The sequence below is a fragment of the Ranitomeya variabilis genome, chromosome 4, assembly GCF_051348905.1.
Source record: "Ranitomeya variabilis isolate aRanVar5 chromosome 4, aRanVar5.hap1, whole genome shotgun sequence".
In the NCBI taxonomy this organism is placed as follows: domain Eukaryota; kingdom Metazoa; phylum Chordata; class Amphibia; order Anura; family Dendrobatidae; genus Ranitomeya; species Ranitomeya variabilis.
Window position 1 is genome coordinate 473,269,312 of NC_135235.1, and position 15,249 is coordinate 473,284,560.

Sequence of the window (15,249 nt, forward strand, 5' to 3'; positions counted from 1 at the left end):
AAAAAATGTCCTGCTCCAAGATGGCGGCGCTTGCGTAATGGCAATAAACAACAATAAAACAATAGCTGCTACTGTGCAGGCGCCGGCGGCACCATCTTAGAGGAGGAAATTTCTTTGTCTCTAGCGGATCATCGATAACTGCTACTTCGCAGGAGTGGCGGGCGCTATTGTGAAATAGATTTTTTTTTTAGAATTCAGGATTACATCAAACATAATAATTATAAACACAGTGCACTTGCGATTATGCTGTGAAATAGAATTTCACTGTACTTGGAGTTTTTTTTCACGTTTGCCAGTACATTGTATGTTAAAATAATTCAAAACTACAACTTGTCCCACAAACTATTAACCCTCGTAAGTTAATGTTGGCAGACAAATAACAAAGTCATGGCCCTTAGAAGATGGGGATGAAAAGGGGAAAATTGTCTGCATTGGGAAGAGGTTAAGGTTGACAGATTCAATTGAAGTCAATGGGCATCAATCTCTTAACATTGCCCAGGGGCTTGTGCACACTATAGTCTGAAAAATACAAAACCCATACAGACTGCAGCAGTACAGCTCTATATAAAATGCTAGCGTGGCGTCTGAATAAAGTTACAGGATCATTACTGTTTTAAAGTAGGTGATTATTTGGCCTTTGTGTCTCTCTACACACAGACTCAGCAGCTACGACTCTGCCCGGTCAGAGGCAGTGCTCACAGCTCATCACTCTGCAGCTCAGCATAAACTGCACTTGAACACGCAATTTGTAGAGCCCTTTTCTGCCCAACTCGGATCATACTACTTAGCCCTGGGAGAGCTGGACACCATGAATGGTGAGTTTAAATTGCTTTGGTTTTGGGGGGGACGTGCGTGAGTCTTTGAGGAGTACGATGACAATTCTTTCTAGTTTTGGTGAAATCTCTGGTTTAACAATAAACTGGGACAAAGTCGGTCTTGCTCTCATTGAATTTTTTGCCTACTCTTAGACAGTGTGCAGATATCCCACTGCAGGCAGTAACTCAAGTCAAGCATTTGGGTATTGTGTCTTCAGACATGATGGAATATGAATGACCCATGTTAGTAAAAGTTTAAACAAAAGATCACAATGTGGTCTAAACTATTCCTTTCCGTAGTGGGAGGGATGAACTTGATTAAAATTATACTTATTCCTCAATTTAGCTTCCTTAAATTAGATTCTATAAAATAAATGCTCTATTTGGAGATTTATTTGGTGGATGGGACAGCCACTTGGAATCACTACACAAAGATCCAAAGATGACGGTGATTAGCATTACTAGATCCGTGGTTACTACTTGGCATCACTGTTCCAACATTTGTTGGGTTGGGGGAAAACCTCTTTTCCAAGCTCTGTGGATGACATTCTGGGATATGTAGTGAGAGGGTTCTTTACCTTCTAGTTCGGAAGCAGGCAGATTTCCTTCTGTACACAATTCTCCTACAATTGTACTAATTGGAAAAAGTATGGCATAAAGTTAAGCAGTTGTGAAATATTACAGCCCTTACAAAATATACAGCTATTTGGAACGTTCCGTAATCTATATAATTATCAGTTTTTGAATATTGGCAAGAAGTCGGGGTCTAAAATCTAAGGAAACAGTGACTGTGAAGGAAGAAGCACACAATAGGGTGAAATCCTAATTTAGGAGACAGTGCAAAAAGTAAGTTTGCTCACCTTGGGTGGTTGTGTGAAGACAGGTTTTTTTTTCACTTGATAAAGATGCCAGTACGGCATTGAAACGCGTAATGGTTAATAAAGAACCTGCTAAGGCCTCTTTCACACTTCAGTCTTTTGGCGTCAGTCTGAAACCGCCATTTTCCTCAAATAGCGGATCCGCCATTTTTTGGGGGGGCAGATCCGCTATTTTCCCATAGACATGCATTAGCGACGGATTGTGGCGGATGGTCGTCCGTTCCATCTGCCATGCGACGGATCCGTCGAAATTTGGCAGACGTTGTCTAGACATTGACGGACATTATAACGTTTTTTTGTCTGCGCCAAAATGGCGGTTCGCGACGGATCCGTCACGTCCGCCATTCCATAGAATGGCTGCCTATGGGCGACGGATACGTCGCGACCGTCATTTCGGCGGATCCGTCGCCCCAATCCGCTTTTTCAATTGCGCATGCTCCAAAAAGTAGATACTTTTCCCAGACAACCCCCAAGTAACTGATCCGTCAAAAAAACGGATCCGTGAGAACCGTTTTCTCAACAATTGTGACGGATCCGTCGATTCATCACTATGTCGGAGCAGACTGACGCCAAACAACTGAAGTGTGAAAGAAGCCTAAGGGCTATTTCACATTTGCTGACGAGGGCTTTGCGGAGGACTACATAGTTCCTCTGTTAAGCCCCGCCCACTGCCACGCCTCTTCCTTCAGCTCCACCTACGTCGGCATGCGTCCTGCGTACCCTATCTTTAACATTGGGTACGCAGGACATGTTGCATTTTGTTGCGGTCGGCGCAGCGTGAAAACGACGCATGCTGAGGCATCCGCATGGCCTGCGTACCCAATGTTACAGATAGAGTACGCAGGACGCATGCAGACGTAGGCGGCGCTGAAGGAAGAGGAGCGGCAGTGGGGGGGCTTAACAGAGGACGAACTACGCAGTCCTCCGCAAAGCCCTCATCCGCAAATGTGAAACTAGCCTAAGATTATCACAGGAAAAGACCTCTTTCCAGCAGCACAGCCAATTTTAAAAAATATTTGTATCCTGTTTTTATAAGGGGCTGAAATCTGACACTTATTAAAAGATAGTGTATTTTAAAACATTCGACCAATTACAGAAGGTATGCCTTTCACAGCATAATATGCTCTATGAATATTTCCAACTTGTCCAAGTAGATAGTATGTTGGATATGATGTTGAGGTGCACCAAAGGATTTGTATCTTTTATGTATTTCAATCTTACAAAACACCCTTTGAAATTCGAAGACAAATGTGCAAAAGACTTAGGACCGATTTACAGAATAAATATGGTTTTCAATTCTAGAACACATTCCTAAAATATCTTTGTGAAACTAAATAACTTTTGCAACTCTATGTTGTATACAGAGTGTACACCTTTAGTCATGTTTAAAGGGGTTATCCAGGACTTTATTTTTTTTACAATGTACAGAACTACCTGCCTGTTGATCATGGAGCTGATCTCTGCCGACACAGAGCGGTTACAGCGGCTTCTGCTGACATCACATTGCCAGAGCAGTGGCTTCTGTTCCACTGTGCTCTGTTGACAGGGTGTGACTGCCGCCATCATGTTGATTGACATTCGGCTCCCCGCTTCCTAACTACAGGAAGCTGGCTGTCAATTAGTATGACGCCAGCAGTTACGCCTATCAACAGAGCAGCCTGGAAGAAGAGCTACTTCGTTGACATGGAGCAACTGAATTGCCGGCAGGAGTGGTCAGTGACTGCTCTGAGCTGGCACCACATAGAAAAGACAGGTAGATAACAACTACCTGCCTGTTGGGCCACGTGCACAAGTTGAATATTTGGTAAGTTTTTTACCTCTGTATCTGTATGCCAAAACCGGGAATGGACCAATCAGAGGAAAAGTATAATAGAAACATGTGCACCACTTGTGCATTTTTTACCGACTCCTGGTTTTAGCTTACAAATACTGATGTAAAATACTGACCAAATACTGAACGTGTGCAGTTGGCCTTAGTTTTTAGGCACATAGTAGAAAAAAAAATGTGAATAAACTCTTTTAAGGATGGATTACGAGCAGATTCAAACTGCCTGAGGTGGGTCCCAGAGGAGGCAAACATTTCGCACATGTTATGGAGTTGTTCATGCCTACAAACATATTGAACAATAGTCTTGAACTTAATTCAATATGCCACTGAATGGTAATTCCTAGTCCCTGATCTACATTTAAGGATATGTAGATGATCTCCAAATGGATAATATGGAAAGCTGACAATTGCCTGACTCTTGTCAGGACAATGATTGCTACACATTAGCTATCAGAAACTCGACCAACACACAGATAATTTATTAATGTGGTCAATAATAATTTTCTTATGGAGTAAAGTCTACATATTCTAACAACGCTGCTCTCTTGGGAGCGATCTGAGATATCACAGGGTCCATTTCTATTTAAAGTCCGACTGGTTTATTTCAGTCCTAATAAAGCACATTGCAGGAAAACTTCAGCCTTTGGCTGGCACAAAGTGGAACATAAAGTAACAAGTCCATACAATACGAAACAATCGAGTGGGAGATGTAGCTCCAGTGCTGCTGCTGATGAATCCACAATGGTTTCCAATGGTTAAAATTTATTCATAAAACAGGTTTACAGGGTCAACGTGTTTCAAGGCCGCACAGGACCTCTTCAGGACAGAAACCTGGTGTCGCCGTGGCGGCGTCCACGGTGAGCAGAGCCGAGTGCATCACCGGTTTCCCTGCGGCCATCTTCCTGAAGCCATGGGCTGCCGAAGGCTTCAGGAAAATGGTCGCCGGAGGCCACGCGTGTGCAGATTGAGATCTCGGCAGCCATTTTCCTGAAGCCGAGTGTCGCCGAGATTTCAATCTGCACTCGCGTGACCTCCGGCAGCCATTTTTCCGAAGCCTCCGGCAGCCCACTACTTCAGGAAGATGGCCGCAGTGAAATCGGTGATGCACTCTGCTCACCGAGGACACCGGGCCGTCACATTTCTGCTGCCGGCATCCTGAAGAAGGGACCCTGCTCAGGTGCACTCCGCACCGCCCACCGCTGCAACATCGCCACACCTCTGCCGCAACCCCCAGTAAGCCTGTGTTCACACTTTAAGACGCACCCCTCATTTTCCTCCCAAATTTTTTTGGGGAAAAGTGCGTCTTATAGTCCGAAAAATATGGTACATGTTGCTTTGTAGCAACCATATAAGGCGAGTGTATCCCTTTCCTGCCACCGGTTTGCTACCAGTTAAGACCCTATTGCTCTTTCTTTTTTCCCAGTTTCGTTGTTTGCAAGTCCATACAATAGTGCTGCTTAGCCCACCTGGCTTAGAGTCCAGCTTCTTAGACCTTTAGCAAAGGCGTTCAGTCCAGGAGATCTGCACAACTCCATACACACAGCCATGTGAGACAAACAGGTTTCATTTTACAAAGTGAACCACACCCAGAGGTGGAGATATGGTGAGCTGTCTTCTCTCACAACTTTTCAGCTGCTCATAATCAACCTGCAATCGCCAATTAACCCCTTTTAATCCTATATATACTAAACCATTAAGGCCCCGTCTCACATAGCAATTTACCAACGATCACGACCAGCGATACGACCTGGCCGTGATCGTTGGTAAGTCGTTGTGTGGTCGCTGGGGAGCTGTCACACAGACAGCTCTCTCCAGCGACCAACGATCAGGGGAACGACTTCGGCATCGTTGAAACTGTCTTCAACGATGCCGAAGTCCCCCTGCAGCACCCGGGTAACCAGGGTAAACATCGGGTTACTAAGCGCAGGGCCGTGCTTAGTAACCCGATGTTTACCCTGGTAACCAGCGTAAATGTAAAAAAAAAAAAAACTGTACATACTCACCATCTGATGTCCGTCAGGTCCCCTGCCGTCTGCTTCCCGCTCTGACAGTGCCGCCGTACAGTGAGAGCAGAGCGCAGCGGTGACGTCACTGCTGTGCTGTGCTCTCACTGTACGGCCGGCAGACAGTCAGAGTAGGAAGCAGACGGCAAGGGACCTGACGGACATCAGATGGTGAGTATGTACTGTTTGTTTTTTTTTACATTTACGCTGGTAACCAGGGTAAACATCGGGTTACTAAGCGCGGCCCTGCGCTTAGTAACCCGATGTTTACCCTGGTTACCAGTGAAGACATCGCTGGATCGGTGTCACACACACCGATTCAGCGATGTCAGCGGGACCTCAACGACCAAAAAAAGGTCCAGGCCATTCCGACACGACCAGCGATCTCACAGCAGGGGCCTGATCGCTGGTACGTGTCACACATAGCGAGATCACTACAGAGGTCGCTGTTGCGTCACAAAACTTGTGACTCAGCAGCGATCTCGCTAGCGATCTCGCTATGTGAGACGGGGCCTTTACTCCAGGTTTGTCTCCCATTCACTAGGTGTCCTACAGCCTCCTTACTGTATTGCGAGGTAGACCTCATCAATATGATAAAATTTGGAATGCATTGTTAAATACTCCGGGTTTTAACTATTATGCAAGAGGTTGTTCCAATTATAAGGTCTTATTTGTTCTTTTGATGGGAGATATGAAGGTAAATTCATGGTTGCTATAAACTTATAATCGCTATGCTATTGATGCACTGTACGCCTGCGAGCCTTTTGATCTTTTTCTTATTTCTAAGAGATTTCGGAGCATTCTTTCTATCTATTCTGGGATTCTGTGATGTTGTATTATATTGTGCAGTCACATAATACCTGTCTGAGATCTATTGTCTCACTGTGAGAATTTGTAGTGTGACTGTTTGCATTGGGTTTTGGACTGGGGAGATGGAGTTGGGATGATGGGTTATCTTTTGTTTCTTATACGTCTCCTTTTTTGTGTAAAATACAAATTGTTAAAGACTATGATATTTAAAAAAAAATGTATGACCATCGCTTTTAACCAATTTCCGAACTAACTTTGGTACTGACACTTTTATTTTTCAGAAGTGCATCCTGTGCTTTGTCCTCGCCTGCTGACCTGCATTGAGGGTGTAGACCTTTCCCTTTTGCAGAATGCAGTAGAAGAACAGAGAAGATACTTTCATGAACGAGCAGAAACCCAAACAAACACCTAAACCCAATTTAGGAAATGGACTTATTGTATATGACATTTACCCTTTGATGTTTCCCGTCGGTATGTAGACGATGATCTAATAGTGGCTGATATTGAATATCCTTCTTCACAAAAGAAAAAGAAAATGTCTGGAAAGAAGTGACCTACGTAGCTCACATTTGCTTCTGAAGGTTTCTGTATCTACTTGTACAAGGTGCGCCGCATATTTCAGCAGCTATTTGGCTTTAGGGATAGGATTGCTTCCAATTACTAGATTACAAAGACTAATGAGTCTATGACTAGATGAGTCTTTTCTTTCTGTAAATCTTTGAAACATCTTATGTAATTAAACTTGTTGGCAAAGTGACATGTGGCAGTTAACATCAAAGAAAATGTAAGTGTTCCCTTTTGTAATTATTCAGTATCAGTTCATTAAGTTTGTAATAAAAATTCAGTGAAACCTTACCAGAATTTCTGTCTTAAAAAGCGACAGCATATTTCTTGAATTTGATGGCAGGCGGGTCCAAGCTGCGGTTATCCCCATTTTGGTAGAGCTAAGGCTACGTTCACATTAGCGTTGTGCGACGCAGCGTCGGGCGCCGCTGCGGCGACGCATGCGTCATGCGCCCCTATATTTAACATGGGGGCGCATGGACATGCGTTGCACTTGCGTTTTGTGACGCATGCGTCACTGCGGCGCACGCGTCAGGGCGCAGAGGACGCAGCAAGTTGCATTTTTTGTGCGTCCAAAATCAAGCAAAAAAAGGACGCATGCGTCACAAAACAATGCGTTTTGCATGCGTTTTGCATGCGTTGTGCGTTGCGTCGCCGATGCGTCACCGACGCAACACACAACAACGCAAATGTGAACGTAGCCTTAGTCAAACTGACTGAAAAACGCCAAAGGTCACAACATTTTTGCCAACTCCCCATTGCACAAAAAAAATGTATTTTCTAAGCTTTTACCTCCGTTTTTAGGCATAAAAGTTTTGACGAATCGACCCACTAGTCCTGTAGTGATAAACTTTTGCTGATAAAACACTGATTTTATAGAAACTGCAGCACATAGCCTGGTAAGTGACATATCACTGGAATCTGGCTCACAGACATAATTATGCTTTCAGATTAGATAGGAAAAAAAACTGATGACAGATTCCCTTTATGCATATTTTTTCTGGCACCAGCACTTCTCAGATCTGCAGTGTTTCCTTCTTAACTTGAGTCAAGAAGTTGGGTGTTTTATATTACAGATATTGGGCCTAAGATCAATTAACAATTAATCATTGTTTGTGATATTTGTCCTTTATATAGATGACTTTACTTACACTACTATATCTGTGCCATACACTAGGTTTTCTGAATGCATAGCTCGACACTAAGAATAGATGGGTCAAATTATTTAGATTGTGAGCCCCATCGGGGACAGCGATAATGTGTGCAAACTGTAAAGCGCTGCGGAATATGTTAGCGCTATATAAAAATAGAGATTATTATTAATTAGATTTCTCCAATCAGAATAACGACCTTGTGTTTTGTGTATCAAAATGTTGGACTTTTTTTTCTCTTTGGTTCTTTTTAATCTTTTTCACCTTCAGCCTTGTTGCGCACCCAATTATAATAAATAGATTGGCATTACATTTGTAGCAGTAACTGGCCATTGGAAGTGTAACGGTAAAAAACAGACTCTCTAATTTAGATCTAATAAAGATAAGTTCCAGTTTATTGAGCAGCACAAGACATGGAATATACACCACAGGCATAATTTCTCCCTCAGAGGAACAATATCGTTATTAAACGGGGTACACTTACTTAGCAGGAAATAAAAACACAGATATGACAGGTAACCATCACCATTAGTACTTGTAGGATGTCAATGAAGGTATAGCATTCACAGGGCGGTATACAGCATGCTGATAGCTCTCTGAAGCACCTTGAAGTAGAAGCAAGCCACTAACTGGGTCTCTCCGGCATCGTGCTATGGCCTCCTTGTAGTTCACCTTCTCTTTAGAAGAAGGATCTACAAGGTTCTTTTCATACGTCGATTCATCTTGGACCTGAGCAGCCAGTTCTTTTGTTATCAGACCCTGCTCTGTTGCCTCTGACAGTGGAATTCTGCCTGTCTTTTTGGGATCAATTAAGCCCCCTGTAAGATGCTGAACTACCAGGTATGGCATGGCTGTTTCCTTGGACATTAGACCCTTCTGCACAGCCTCTCCTACTGAGAGGCGCTTCTTGGTGACTGGGTCCTCAACACCTGTAAAAGCTTTCTGGGCATTAAGTAAGCTCTGTGTATTGCTGCTATCTATCACTCCTCTATCTATTGCTTTATTAACTGAATACCTGTCTTTGCTAATGATGTCGACTATACCCCCAGTGGCTGCTTGTGCTTCCAGAAGCTTTTGACCAGTTGAGGTATCTAACAGTTTTCTTGTTATGGCGCTCCTAACTGTGCATTTGCTGTCTGTGTTGGTATCATACACACCAGCAATGGGAAAACTGTCGTCATGAAAAACTTTTGGAGCACTTTGTGTGAAAAAGCTGCGACTTTGGGTTTGGCTTGAGGGAGAGGTGACTGGGGATTTGGATCCAATGATTGATCCAATTGACATTGATTGGGGCTTGTTCTCTCCAGCCACAAGCAAGGCAAATTCTGAAATTGGGAGTTTTCCATCCCGATATAATTCCAGCTCCTCCTTTGTGATTTTTCTGGTTCTTAGAGCATCTTCAATAGAATATTGTTTGCCACTCTTTTTATCTAGGAGAACTGAAATTTCACCACTGGAGCCCATTGTAGAAATTTCTTCCCAGTCACACTCCAACTCTTGCAACTGGATATACTGATGGCGGTCTATTATGCCTCTCTTGTATGCTTCATACGGTGACATTTCTTTCCCATTGTCAGGATCCAGAATGGATATTTTTGTGGAGACATTGGTCTCCCTCATTTGAGTCTCTTGATTGCGTTCCTCTCTGTTTGCACGTGACACCAGCTCTCTGATGTTCCTTTCCTTTTCATAAATGCAATCTTTTTCTTTTAGAATTTTGGATTCCAAAAGAGAAAGCTCCTGTCCCATCTGCATCTTCTTTTGACGGTCATTTTCTGCTTTTTGTGTCAACAACTCTGATTCTTTGCTCAAGAAAACACTTTTTTGCTGCTGTTGCCTCCTCAATTCCAGTAACTCTCTTTCTATGGATGACTTTTCTTGTTGTGCTTGCAGTCTGGTCTTTTGAAGATCAGCTTCTTCCTTTGACCATGTGTTTTTCGTAGCATCTACCCTTTCGATCTTTTCTTTCAGTCTTCTGCACTCATCTTCCATGTCTTGCTTTGCAATACGCTCCTTATTACACATGTCTCGTAATCTGGCCCACTCATTCTCCAGCACTTTATCCTTCTCCACTCTAATAACTTCTTTGTAAATAGTTTTTTCTAATGACTTCTCCCTCTGTAAGATATCAACCTTGACCTGCAGATTTTTGCATTCCCTTTCAATGTTGAGTATCTGTGTCCTTTCTGTATCAAGATCACTGCGGAGGGCATTAGCTGATTGTTCTAATATGGGGTCCTTCTCCACTTTAACTACTTCTTCCATTACTATCTTCTCCTGTACTGGTGGTGGGCTTTCTTCAATTTCCTTTATTCTGAGAGTGATCTGCCTCAACTCTTTTTCTGCAGTCAGTTTCTTGTCTCTTTCTTCTTGGAAATTCAGGAGTCTCTCTTTCTCTTCCACCTGGGTTCGTAATTGTTGTACCTCACGTTCCAGGCGGCGCCTGTTGCCAACCTCTTCGTCTAGAGTCCTGTTTAATCTATAGTGTTCTTCTGCTACCTTAGGATCCTTCTGTAAATGAACTACCTCTTGAACCACCACCCGCTCTTCTGGTTTCCGTCTTTCTAGCAACATGTACTTGCTTTGTAGGTCATAAACCAAATCTTCCACTTCTCTTCTGTTCTGAGATTCATTGCGTACTTCTTGGCGCAGTTGCTCTGCCTCTCTTATCAGTACAGGGTCATTTTCATACTTGACAATCTCTTTATTCACAACCTTTGTTTCTACCTTTGACCGTTCTTGTTTCCAGTCATCTCTCTCCTTGATTAACTTGGATTTTTGTTCTTGATACCTGTTGTTTGTTGACTCCAGGTCTCTAATTTGTGACTTCACTCTTTCAATTTCTTTCACCACTTCTGGGCTTTTCTCTAACTTAACAATTTCTTGGACAATTTCTTTATACTCCACCACCGGCTTTTGTGAACTCAGCACAAACATTTCACTTTGTGTTGTATTGAGTTCTTTTTCAAAGGAAGATTTTTTGGAATTGGCCTGTTGCAAAGCAATTTTCAGCCTGGAAATTTCTTTTTCTGTCTCTGGCTGGACAACAAACACTTCATTGACCCGTTCTTTTATTTCTACCCTGGGTTTTTGCTTTTCCACTATTACATATTTTGATTGTAGTTCGCTTAACTCCCGGGTCAGAGTCACACTTTTGTTACGCTCTTCCTGTATTAATGTTTTAAGCCTAGCAGCTTCCTTTAGGGTGTCTGGATCTTGCTCTACTTTCTTTACTTCCTTCACAATGACTTTAGGTTCTACAGACTCAATTAATCTCTCCAGTTCTTCGGTCTTGGTTCTAAGTTTCACAATGTTTTCTTGAAGAGACTTTCTGCGGAAGCTCTCATCATCAATCTGCAATTGTAGTGCCTTGGTAGCCTTTAACATCTCAGGATCCCTCTCGACTTTCACTACCTCTTTCAGTACCACTTTTTCTTTCACATTAGGTTGTTTCTGTTCCAGTACCATTACTTCCATTCTCAAGCGCTCTAACTCTAGTGTGATTGAATTATTCTCTTCCTTTAGTTGTTTAATCTCTTTTCTAAGGGTTTGGGCTTGAGCTTCTAGATTGGCATCTCTCTCTATCTCTGTGACTTCTTTTGTCAATAACTGTGGTTTGATGTTCTTCCTCTGGTTTTCTAGAGTAACCAGCTTCTTGCTAACCACCTCTATCTCAGACTGTGTATTTTCCCTATCCCTGGAGGCACTATTTGCTTGGTTCTTTAGAGTTGCAAGTTCACTCTCTAGCCGGGGTTCTCTGTAGTACTGCACCATTTCCTTTTCTTCCAGTCTTTCTACAGGTCTCTGTGTCTTCAGCAGAAGTATCCTCTTTCTATTTTCCTCCAGTGTCTGCTGTACATCTGCTACCTTCCTTTTCTCCTCCTCCAGATCCTTTGCCAAGGTTTCTGATTCCCTTGCTGATCGCAATGTGTTCTCTGAGCGCAAGTTGTGCTGCATTGACAATTGGACTCCATCTTGGGTATCTGACTAAAGAAACAAATATATATCAGAGATTATATATTCAGCAACTAAAAATTGAAAACAAATTAATCTACATTAGTTTTGTAGATATCTACCATAATTGTGTTTAGCATCCAAATTTTAACATTGGATTTCTTTAGGCCATGTTCACACTTTGCGAGTTTTACCGCGGATCCGCGGCGATTTTGATGCTGCGGGTCCGCAGCAGTTTCCATAGCGTTTACATGTAAACCCTATGGAAACCGCAATCCGCTGTGCACATGCTGCGGTAAAAACCGCGCAGAAACGCAGCGGTTTACATTCCGCAGCATGTCACTTCTTTGTGCAGAATCGCTGCGATTCTGCACCCATAGGAATGCATTGATCCGCTAACTTCCCGCATGGGGCTGTGCCCACGATGCGGGAAGTAAGCGGATAATGTTCAGATGGTACCCGGGGTGGAGGAGAGGAGACTCTCCTCCAGGCCCTGGGAACCATATTAGTGTAAAAAAAAAAAGAATAAAAATAAAAAATAGTGATATACTCACCTCTCAGCACTGCACGCGGCCGTCCGGTATCAGGGTTGGTGTGCGAGCAGGACCTGCGGTGACGTCGCGGTCACATGACCGTGATGACGCCGCGGTCACATGACCGTGACGTCACGAAGGTCCTTCTCGCACAGCATCTTTGGAACCAGACCGCCGCGTGCAGCGCCAAGGAGATCGGGACGGTGAGGGTGAGTATATAACCATTTTTTATTATTTTTAACATTACTATTGATGCTGCATATGCAGCATCAATAGTATAGGAGTAAACCCGCAGCGGAAACCGCAAAACAAACCGCGATAAATCTGCAGGGATAACCGCATCGGTTTTGACCTGCAGATTTATCAAATCCGCTACGGGAGAACCCGCAGAGGACCCCGCAAAGTGTGCACATAGCCTAATGTACCATAGTAAAATATAACAGTTTTTTTGCCCTTGAAGTAATAACAAGTGGACAGCTACAGACAGATGGGATGCATGGTGGCATCTATGTTTTATAGGTAGCGAGCAATATAATGTCTTGATCAAATCATGCTTTCTATAGCTCTTAAGACAAGGAACCAGTCTTGGGCGGGAGGAAAAAAACCCAGGACAGTTGTGCTTGTTCACACAATAAGTTTTACTATGACTTAAAATAATGCTTTTCAAATCTTAAAATATGACGTATATTTAATTAGATTTAAGCAGCCATCATGTGCCCTTCCTGTGGCTGTTATCGTGATAAATCCCGCTGTTAGTCTCTGGCAGTGGGATTTAACACGCCGACAGGGGCATGTGTCATTCTGTGCTCCAATCAGTGCATACGTGACTTGATTGCTTGGCGTATATACAGTAGGTTGTCATGACACCCGAGTGTCTGTCATTATGATTCTCATGTGAACGCCGGCTAGTGGCCGGCATTCATAGGAGATGGTGATTTCTCCTAAGGGTATTCAACATGGTAAGCAAATTAAACATTTTTTTTTTTTTTTTACAAATTTCTGAATTTTTTCACCGCTTAAATAAAAAAAAACAACTATACATGTTAGTTATCCGAGTACTCGTACTAACCTGAAGAATCACATTACCAGGCCCGTTTTACCATATAGTCAACATGGTAAATAAAATAAAAAAAAAAACAATTGTGAAATTGTACATTTTTTGCAATTTCACGGCACTTGGAATTTTTTCCCCGTTTTCCAGTACACTATATGGTAAAGTGAATGGTGTCATTCAAAAATACAATTGGTCCCACAAAAAACAAGCCCTCATATGGATGTATGGATAGAAAAGAAAAAACAAAGTTATGGCTGTTGGAAGAAGAAAGAGGGAAAAAAATGGAAAATTGCCTCGGGAGTGAAGGGGTTTAAAAAAAAACGGTAACTCCCCAATACGCATTCTTTTAAAACATTAATAAACATTTATTGAATTTAGAAGCACGACTGCCCTGGGTTTTATTTCCTCCAGCCTAAAACTGGCTCCACAACTGGCTATTTCTGTACATTAATCACCTTTTTACAGCTACCAAAAGTGGCCCCATGCCAATATAGTTGTTTTGACTTGTCACAGGTGTGAGTCTCTACCACCGTTTTAAACTTACACCTCATCTTCCATACAGTATTATTATTTGTGTGTCTTTTATTTTTCAAAAAGTTGGGGCATTGTATGAAATGCAAAGCGCCTGAGATCATAAGCATCCAATATTGACCATCGGTCTTTTCCTTTGTACACATGGCTTTCTCCAGAATCTCTGAATCTTTCCATATTCAATCACCTGTCTACTGATCACACAACTGCAGGATGTATCCAGAGTACAGAGCGGAATATCACACAGCTCTGTACACCGTGGGGAGGCCGTTCTCAGGTGCTGCCGAGAGTCTGACCCCGCCAGGGCAGTCCTACTGTTGCATGGTTAACCCTATGTAAATACTATTTCTACTCTTCCATCACTAAAGGGACGGAGAAAAGAAATGGAAATCATAAAAACCAGAGCTGTGACTTTTACATTACCTTATCTAGAACCCTCTTGGCAAATTCCATTTGATTCAGTTGCTGCTTGCTCTCCACTGTTGCCTCTGTGTACCGTTTTACCAAATCTTTTTCCTGGAATGAAAAATTAGATTCTGAGCTTGCATATCAATATATTCCTCCTTCACGTGAATTTGGAAAAAAAGACCAACCTTGTTTTCAATGTTCTCCTGTAGGGAACTACCCTTGGATGTTCTACGAGGAGCAGAGGCAATGGAGGGATCCAGAGTAGAACGATATTGATCAGCCTGAGCCTCATAGTCCTATAAGAAATGTACATGACTGTAGGCATTTCACTTGTATGTATACTGTACATGTATATTTGCTCACATGTGGTAGGTTTTTAAAAAAAATTCCAGTTTTGTTTTTTTTTTTCAGAATTCATGGCCCTTTAGGGATATGTTTTTGTTAGATGAGACTATGTCCACCGTTAACCCCACACATCACTAAAATGTAAGGGCCCCTTATTGTTTGTCTAGAGGTGAGTACATCGTACTTGGTGCTGCAGTTCAGCCCGGCTTGATCCACACCTGATGGTACAGTACTGTGCATGGATAAACGGTAATGGCCCTCCATTCAGCTAATAGGTGGAGATCTAAAGGGTATTCAAGTGTTCCATTTGATTTGATTTAAGAGGACAAAAGGCCATAAGACCCAGAAAGAAGAAGCAATTTACATCACTCTCAT

General features: G+C 42.7%; 2 protein-coding genes across 4 annotated transcripts in view; one reads left to right on the forward strand and one right to left on the reverse strand.

Moving 5' to 3' along the window:
- The window catches only part of TEN1 (TEN1 subunit of CST complex), a 38,328-nt gene extending 31,139 nt beyond the window's left edge, over positions 1-7,189 (forward strand). For all 3 annotated transcript variants that reach the window (XM_077251803.1, XM_077251804.1, XM_077251802.1), the window contains exons 3-4: positions 658-815; positions 6,616-7,189. In XM_077251803.1, coding sequence (XP_077107918.1) covers positions 658-815; positions 6,616-6,746 — 289 coding nt within the window. In that variant the 3' untranslated portion in view covers positions 6,747-7,189. The remainder of the gene's footprint in view (positions 1-657; positions 816-6,615) is intronic.
- Positions 7,190-8,421: 1,232 nt separating this feature from the next.
- Positions 8,422-15,249, reverse strand: part of EVPL (envoplakin) — a 45,106-nt gene continuing 38,278 nt past the window's right edge. The window contains exons 19-21 of the mRNA XM_077251799.1: positions 14,715-14,825; positions 14,545-14,637; positions 8,422-12,036 (exon numbers count right to left, since the gene is read on the reverse strand). Coding sequence (XP_077107914.1) covers positions 8,578-12,036; positions 14,545-14,637; positions 14,715-14,825 — 3,663 coding nt within the window. The 3' untranslated portion in view covers positions 8,422-8,577. The remainder of the gene's footprint in view (positions 12,037-14,544; positions 14,638-14,714; positions 14,826-15,249) is intronic.